This window comes from Mesoplodon bidens, assembly GCF_964165515.1.
Source record: "Mesoplodon bidens genome assembly, chromosome: X".
In the NCBI taxonomy this organism is placed as follows: Eukaryota; Metazoa; Chordata; class Mammalia; order Artiodactyla; family Ziphiidae; genus Mesoplodon; species Mesoplodon bidens.
In genome coordinates this window covers 91,224,356-91,233,288 of record NC_138163.1, presented here as the reverse complement: position 1 = coordinate 91,233,288, position 8,933 = coordinate 91,224,356, and the positions used below count along the sequence as shown (strand labels likewise).

General features: G+C 43.0%; 1 protein-coding gene across 2 annotated transcripts; it reads right to left on the bottom strand.

Moving 5' to 3' along the window:
• Positions 1-6,640: 6,640 nt before the first annotated feature.
• On the bottom strand, positions 6,641-8,533 carry LOC308609126 (spindlin-2). 2 transcript variants are annotated; one of them, XM_081222671.1, is made up of 2 exons: positions 8,272-8,533; positions 6,641-7,600 (listed from the first exon to the last, which is right to left on the bottom strand). In XM_081222671.1, the coding sequence occupies exon 2, from the start codon at positions 7,577-7,579 to the stop codon at positions 6,803-6,805; it is 777 nt and encodes a 258-aa protein (XP_081078797.1). In that variant the 5' UTR covers positions 7,580-7,600; positions 8,272-8,533; the 3' UTR covers positions 6,641-6,802. The 2 variants fall into 2 exon arrangements, with proteins under 2 accessions (XP_081078797.1, XP_081078798.1); XM_081222672.1 differs by having other exon boundaries at positions 6,641-7,581.
• Positions 8,534-8,933: the final 400 nt, after the last annotated feature.

The following is an 8,933-nucleotide window of genomic DNA, read 5'->3' as shown; positions in this document are numbered from 1 at the left end:
TTTCTGATATTACCTTTATATACAGGCAAACTTTTGGAGGTGCTTACTTTGCCATTTCATGGATGCCTTTACTATTAACCTCTTTTTATTGTGATAAAATTTATAGAACATAAAATTTGCCTTTTAATCATTGTTAACTTACTGTATCTCTGAATTTGCCTATTCAGATAATCCTTACAAATAAAGTCATATAGTATTTGTCCTTTTCTGTCTGGCTTTTTTCACTTAGTACAGCTTTTTTATGGTTCATTATCATTGCAGCATCTATTAGAACTTTATTCCCTTTTCTTACTGAGTAATATTCCATTGTAAGTATATATTATATATCTTAGTCAATTTAGGTTGCTATAGCAAAATACCATAAAGTGTGTGTCATATAAGCAACAGAAACTTATTTCTTACAGTTCTGTAGGCTGGAAGTCCAAGAAACTGAGCATGGAACTCAGCATGGTTGGATTCTGGTGAGGCCCTTTTCTAGGTCAATTATTTTCATTTTATGTTATTCATATGTTATTATGTTTTTAGTATATGGTTATATCTACAAAAAAGACAGCATTGTCTTGAATGTTTTAAAAATTTTATTAATGTTGGCTAACTGCAAACAGGCAGATATTGCTTCCCTTTGTTAGTGATTCCAATTGGATAGTCATCAGTCCCAGAGACTTATATCTCAAAGGGCTCATTATAGTTGTGGGACCACAAAGGTAGAGAGTATGACACAGTTTGTTGGACAAATATGACACAGCAGAATGTTGTTTTGGCCCACAATTAAAGACGCTAATTTGTGAGTACCTGATATAAAGAACCAAACACGATGTCCAAGCAATCACAGTTTTCAATATCCAGAGGATCCAGTTAGCTGCTGGGCTTCCTTTTTGGTGGAGAGGGGGTTTAAAAAGACAATTTTTCTTTGACTGTTTGAAGGACTGAATATTATAAATCTGCCCACATACTACTGAGAAACATTACTTAGTAAGCAGACTCTTGAATTTTGTTGGGGATTTTCAGCCACTCTTTCTAGCCTGGGCAGTTGAGACTAAGGCTTCTGACTATCAACCATCAGGATATCAAGTATATAGTGGAAAATTTGGAAATCAGAGTGTAGAAGCACTTGTTCTAAATTCTGACCTATTAAAGTTTGGCAAACACCAGTGGAGTTTAAGTAACCCTGAAGAAGAACAAGAAACATATATTGGAGACCTTTTCACCTGAATGCTAAAAGATCTTGACCCTCAGATGTCAGTAGTATGGGAAAGAAGGTGTTGTCAACATTTAAAAGTGTACCATGTACCATTAGTCTGTGTAATGGATTCAACTAGAGTCACATTGTCTGTAACAGCTGAGAGTATAGGAGAAACAAGTGAATTTGACAATAATCCTCTCTAAGGCTGCAGCTTTTTTGCACATGGCTGTCCTTGAACTTCTTACCAACTATGCTTCCTTCAATTCTTTAAATCTGGGCTGTGATTTTTTTTCCTCTTGGGATTCTCTGCACCCAGAAGGGGATAGGGAGGTTGATGGAAGAATGATTTATGCACCTCACTAATATTCCTCTACATGTGGCTGAATTTCATCTGGCACTTATGGGGCAGAGAAATACAAGTATCTGTTCCCACTATATATTCAGATTAGAGGTAACAACTAGAGTGCACAGAATTGGCCCAAATGGTTTCACTCAGAAGGTCATACTGGCTTTCTTTTCCCACCTCAAACCCAGCCCAATCCCCATTAGCTCATTTCTGATGCCATTTTCTTCCAGAGGTCTGGGTAAAATAGTGACTTGAGCATCCATATCTAACAGGCCCACAGAAGTTTCACACTTTCCCTTTGCCAAAATTTCCCATCATACTCAGACAGGTGCATATGACCTTTGACCCCATTGGGGACAGGGAGCCCTCAGCTCTCATCCTGCAACTACTTCCCCAATTCCACCTCATTAAAAGATGAAGGACTATTTATGCACAGTTGATCTGTACATTCACCATCAATTCTCATAAATTACCCTCAAATTCTATTAACTGGCTGGTGAGGTCCTTATTCTTCCTCTTACAGAAAGCCATGTCTCTGTCTGCATTTTATCCTCATTGCTACAAGTATCAAGAAGAGTGAAGATTATGAAATTTTACCATATTTGTGAGCTAACAAGTTACCAGCCACAGTTTCTTGGGTGCCAGTAGAATATATGAGACTTTTGGTCAGAGACAAAGGATAGTTTATTATTCACAGTAATAAAAATAGCCTAAATATCAGTGTTTTTACCCTATAAGCCTGAGTCCCACTTCCTACAGGGTGATGAAGAATGGTTACATGACACATACATATAAAGTAAGCTTCATTACAAAGGAGGAAACATCAGTTTGGGAACCTCAAACTTTTATATTGAGCAGTAAGCATCCCTTCCATTTGCTCTTGAAAGAGACATTATCTTTATTATACTGGAGTAAGCATTCCTGCCTTTTGTTCCAGAGGGAATCACTATCTTCCAAAGACTCTAAGCAATCCTGCTTTTTACTTCAGAGAGAGAGAGTTACTATCTCTATCTTCCAAAGCTGTTCACCGCTCAAACACCTTTCAACAGACATCTCAAAAGAAAGAATTCTCAGTGTTTTGCTTGCCAGATGTACAGTAACATGTGAGACACACGCAGAATTGCCTTCCAACAATATATAAGAATGAAATTGCTGGAAATATACCATCTTCTATCTAGGCTATCGCTAGATAATGACAAATTTCTCTCTGACAAACTCTCACCTAGAGAGTATAGGATCTCCCACTTGTTTAACTGGTCAATATGTATTTTCAAACTTCACATGTGTAGCTGATCTAACGTGTGTGAGATCATGTTACTTTAATTTTCATTTTCCTAGTTACTGATGAGATTCATATAGTTAACAAATGTTTATTAAACACTTACGGTATGCCAGATACTCTTCTAAGGAAGAAAACTCATGCACTCTCAGGGTTTACATTCTGGTAGGGAACCAATAAACATATTAACTAAATAAACTATGTAGTATGTTAGAAGATGACATATTATGGACAAGATACAATAAGGTAATTGGCAGAGGATCAAGGTAATGTATATTTGTTGACTGTGATCTATTAGTGAATTCACTATTCATATATTTTACCCAGTGTTCTATGGACTCTATTATTTTCTCACTGAATATATTTTTCTTTAATTCATCTTAATTATCACAGTTTGTAACCTTATCTCATTGACTCCACTTTGTATATGATGATTTTTGATATTTGGGTCTTGCATATTTTAAAATAAACATATCAAACTTTCCCTTCATTACTTGCGCATTTTTTGCCTGTAAAATAAATCTTTCCATTTACATAGGGAAAAAAACCCACTCACTTTCATCTTATACTAAAATTTTATAAGTATTATCTTCTAAATGTAAGCATTAACATTTTTCCATGAGGAATTTCTTTTGTGTGTAGGATGCGATGAAGGGATTTATGCTTATTTTTTTTGCCATATGGGAAACAGATTAATGGAGCACCATTTATTGAATAAAATGTCTTTTCATCATTCATCTGAAATATCACCTCTATTATGATATAAGTTTCCTATATGTAAATCTATTTTTAGGTCTCTACTCTGTTTCATTGGTATATTTTATCTCCCTTTTCCCAACCTTGACCACAAACAGATTACACTCCAGATTTTCCAGAATGATCCTGTGAAAAATATAAAACAAATCATATCCAGCCTCTGCTGGAAATACTCGAATGACTCCCCTCTACACTCACTGTAAAGGTCAAATTCCATACTAGACAATCCAAGGCTCGAAGCTATCTGCTTCTCCCAGATCCACATCACCTCTCTGAACTCACTTCCTGATTTTCTCTACCTTGCTCACTCAGCTCCAGCCATGCTGGTATCCTCAGTGTTCCGTGAACATGCCAGGCCTACTTCTGCCTTGGGACCTCAGCACTTGCTGTCCCGCTACCTGGAATGCTCCTTCCCCAGACAGCCACAGGGCCAGTTCTCTCATTGCCTTCAGGCCTTTACTCAAAAACCAGGCTCTCAGTGAGGCCCTCTCTTCAGCCTCCTCCCTAGAATTTCAGTCCCCCTGTTCTTTGCTTTATTTTTTCCTTCTTAACACTTATCACTTTGAAAATACTTTATATTTGACTTATTGTCTCTTGGCTACTGTCTGTCTCTCACACTAATATGAAAGTTCCATGAAGATAAGTTTATTTATTTGTTTCTTTTGTTTATAACCATATCATAAGGACCTGTGTGTAAAAGACTGCCTGGCAGAGAGACCACCTGAAGTAAGTATTGGTGAGATGAAAATAGAGCAAATAAATTAAAAAGCAAATTGGGCTAAAGTAAACCAATTGGGGGCTAGGCAGTTTTCCCTGGGTCTAGCCCCAAAACTACCAATGCAAGTGTCTCCAGGAGACAACTGGGCATTTTATTAGAGGAAAGCAGGACAACTTGGGGTATGGCCCCCTTGAGAGAGCATTCTGAGTCTAAAATGGCTGAGCCCTTCCTCAGAGCCAGCTGTTTGTATCCTTGTTGGAATGTGGGCCCTAATCCTTGGTCTATTGTTTTTGTTTTTATTTTTTCAGGTAAGCCAGAAATGTGGATATTTGAAATGTGAAATCCCCTAAATGTCTAAGTAGCTAATTTTAAAATGGAGAATGATAAAAACATGATGATCAAGCAAAATATGACAGCGGGCTGAAATTGGCCATTGAGTGGCCTGCAGGTGTTTGCTGGACTGAATTATGTGATGTATGAAAGAAAACTTATCCCTGTTCTGGAGAGGTGGGCTTGCCTTGTGTAATTCTTGAGGCAAACAGCTTCAGGCCGTGTTGGGTGGAGAGAATGAACTGGAATTACCAACGTCTTTCAACTCCTGGAAACTCCCTGCCTCCCCCTCTCCCTGCTATGCCTGGAGTTAAGGAAGCCTGGGCAGTGGGGAGTCACCAGGACTGTTTCTTTGAGGGTAGGGGTATATTTCAGTGAAGTGTTGAGTGGGAAAACCAGAGAGAGGGTTTTGAAGGAAACTTCCACAGCTGGACTGGGGAAAGGAAAAAAGGACAAAGACCCATGTGTTGGGACATTGTATCTCTGAGGGAATTTATTGGGGGTTACCACACCCTCTCCCCACCAACCACCTATGTGGTACCATACAGTCGAAGGACTTAGTTATACAAAGTCACAACTCTCCACCCAACCCAACTGCGCATGTCATCTATCTCACCTGGAAACAGAGCTGCACAAATTTCCATCACAGCTCCCCGTGTGCATGAAGTGGGCAAGACTGGTCAGGAGGTACCTGTGAAAGGTCAGTAGCCAATGGCTTTGTCGAGATTATAACAGGAATGGGGCTTCTGGAGGCAGCAGACCTCCATCTGATGAAGCACTGGTTGAAGCCACCTGTGGTTTCAGGCAACTGCTGAAAGAAGCATGGACAGTCAAGTATTCCCCATGCCTGGGAGAGAAACATTAAGCTCAATCTTCTGATGCCCATCATCTGTAAGGAGGCCAGGTATAGTCCCGGGGGAGGAAGAATAGTGAGGAGAGTGCTGTACCTGGGTTTAGCAAGTTTCCATTTTTCTGGATAAAATGCTTTCCAAATGCAAGGTGGCACATCTCTTAAATTCTGAGCACCCCACTGACCTGTTCCCCACAAGAATTGTTTATTCAGTGTAGGGAAAGGGAACCAAGACCTTCAGGTCTGAGATTTATGGCTCTTGGGTCCTCTGGAAAATACGAGGAAGCTGCCCACAGGCCCCTGCTTATGGAGTGCCATGTTAGTGTGTTTAGGCTGAGGGTTGAGGTTCTGCTCAGCAGGTGTGGCATGAACTCCCTGATATTATAAAAGCCTTTTAGATATAAACTTGGCTCCTGCTTAACTCTTGAGACATTCCTGTCAAAATGTCCTTCTAGGGAAGCTCCAATCCATCTGGTTTCTTTGACGTTTGCCACCTCCTTTGGGCACAGAGCTAGGGAGGACAATTTGGATACTGCCAGAAGTCCTCTTTTTCCTTGGGTCTTCCCATCTCTCATGGACCCCACTCCCCATATCTTGTTATCTGTATTCTCACTCCCTCTGTCAGTCTTTCATCTTAGAATTCCTCCTTCCTCGATGTCCCTCCCCTTCTGGCCCCTCACTCATGCATAGACCTCCATTTGAGTATCCTTTTAGCCTCTCCCCAGATCTCTGCCAACTTCATCTTTCTCTCCTTTGCTCTGGATCTCTTCTAAACGTCTTTGTGTCCCTCTCTACTCAATTTATTCTGTCTGTTTTCCTCTAAGCCTCAAGATCTCACTCTCCCTCTGTTATTCTTCACCCCCTCCCAGTTGGGTGCCTCCCCCTCTTAGGTCATCCCTCCCGCTAGGGAGCCTCTCCATTTCTGACCCCTCCCCACCTCCTCCTAAGCAGCCACCTCCCCTTCTCCCTTCCCCCACAGCCCATCTCTAGTTCCTTCTCCTCCCCCCTCCCTAGACCAGACCAGCTAAGTCCTATTCCATTTTTAGATGACTGATTATGACACTAGCTGAACTTTATTCACAGCCTGAATTTACAGCTGTTCCTTCCTTTCATGCCCCATCCACCAAACACACCCAATCATTTCAACATGACAAATTCCTTACACACAGCGTGTCATGGCCACATAAATTTGTATTTTTCAGGACAAAACAACAGTTATGCTGGCAAAGATGATGGGTTATTAGGGACCCCTATGCTTTCAGTACACTGAAAAGTAACATTTTCTGTGTCTCCAAATCATACATTTGTCTTCACATATGGGATAAAGTTTACCCTAACAGTTAAGACTTTTTCACCAAATCATAGACATAGATATGGAAATCATCATCAAACTTGATGAAATAAACAGAAGGCTTGGCTTTAACTTGGTGAATGACTTTGCCTGTCCTTTTGGAGCCATCTTCTTTGGTATATTCTACATGTTTACCTATGAGGCCATCTATAACTCCTTCTGGCTCCCTGTCTTTTGGAGAAGACTCACTGGACTCTGGCATGATATGGAGGTCACCTTCTTTATAATCATCTAAAAGCTGGTACATGTACAAGACAGGATCTTTCTCATAGGTAATATAAAACCAGGCTTTCAAGATGGGTGCTTGGGCTAAGACCATCCCCCTCCATCCATCCTTAGAACCATGCTCACCCTCAAACATATGCTCCACAGCTTTCCCAATTATGGTGTTTGCAAGGTGCACATCTCTGACTCGAGAAAATGGCACCTTATCAGGAAGGATTTTAAGCTTTAAAATCCTTTCATCTCTGTGAAGTTCCAGTCCATAGACACAGTCAATTCCATCATATTTCACCAGATAAAGAGAAGGATTTATAGGCACCTGATCCAGAACGGTTCCTTTCCATTGGGTGATGCTCTCATTGCCTTCCTTCCATCCGTGTGAAATCCTGCAGCCCACGATGTTCCTGCGGGGCTGGGACGAAGGTCTGCCTCTCTGCTTCTTTTGAGAAGTCTTTTTCTTCCTCATACTTGCAGACCCGTTGTGGCCATCGACAATTTCCCTGGTTTGCTGCCCTGCAGCTGCCTTTTTGTGAGGGGTCTTCATACCTGCAGGGGGAGGAAGAGGCTAGGGAGAAACATTTAGTGTACTATAGTGTGAGGCTTTTTCCTCTGCATTGTAAATTCCCTGGGCACCAGGTATATGTATTACCGCCCAAGTTATTCACGTGTCCAGCAGGGATGCTGGCTATCAAAATACTATTGGATGCTTGCCAACATTGTCCTCCCTCCAAACTTATTTGGCTGTGCTGGAGGGTTGGAGAGGTGATGGTTTTGGTGGTTGAGGCCCCAGCACGAGGGAGCAGTCTCCTTTGGCTAATGCCTTATCCTGTTACCATACTGTGGTCCCCACACTAAACACAGATATTCACCATTTATTAGCTCCCACCCTGTCTCTCCATTTGCACTTACATAGTCTCCTTTTCCCCTGCTCATTGCCGTCTGCTCTTCATCTGTTTTGCCTCCCATCCCCATGGCTTCTGCTTGTTGTTCACCTCTCCTTCATATCTGTTCCTTGTTATCCCCATTTTGCTGCTGGGTGCCCAGAACAAATCTATTTCTTTTTCTGGGGCCACCTTTGTATACCATCCAGGTGCTCTTCGGCTCCCCCTACCCCCACCCTCCCGTCCCCAAATCACCCTTGTCAGTCTCCCTCATCTCCAGTTCCAGCACACACCCCAATCTTCCCTCCTGGCACCCACCAACCCTCATCCTCCGATTCTCTAGTCCAGCGCCCACCTCCCCAATTCCGGGGATCGCAGCCCTCACGTGTCCAAATCGGACACCTCACTGCTGCCTCCGCTGTGAGCCTGTGGTGAAAGAGAATCAGCAAGCGACGAGTTCGGAGTTTGCAAGAGCTGGGAGGGGAGGATCCTTAGGCGACGAGCGTGTCTAGGAGGACAGCAGATCAGGAGAAAAGGATGGCGGCAGTGTCTCCAACACCGGACTCGCGGGCCCTCCACCTCCTTGTTGGCGGTGATGGCCCCTCTGCCACATCGGGATCCCAGAAGCCGCTGCCGCAGCCGCAGTCTCCTCCCTCTTACCGTCGCGCAGCTTCCTGCCAGGAGAGAGGCCTCCCCTTCCTGCCAAACACTGCCACCCTCCCCGCCCCCGCCCCTCTCAAGCCCACCTCTGCCCTGGGTCTGGGAGGAGTTTCTATCTCCCGCCCCCACCCCCTTTCCAAAATCTGGAGCCGCCTTGCCTTGCCCACAGCTCCCCACCCCGACTGCTTTGCCCCCGCTCTCAAGTTTAGGGCCCCCGTTTCCCCCACCCCTACCCCACCCCCACCTCAGTGCCGCTACCCCATCTGCTTTCCATCTTCCAAGAATTCCCCTTTTCTTTTCCCGCTGTGCCCTTCGGATGTTATTCTCTATATACGGAAACCTGCCTTTCCTGCCATT

Coding starts and splice junctions, on each gene's coding strand:
- LOC308609126 (XM_081222671.1), bottom strand. CDS start 7,579: ATGAAGACCCCTCACAAAAAGGCAGCTGCAGGGCAGCAAACCAGGGAA.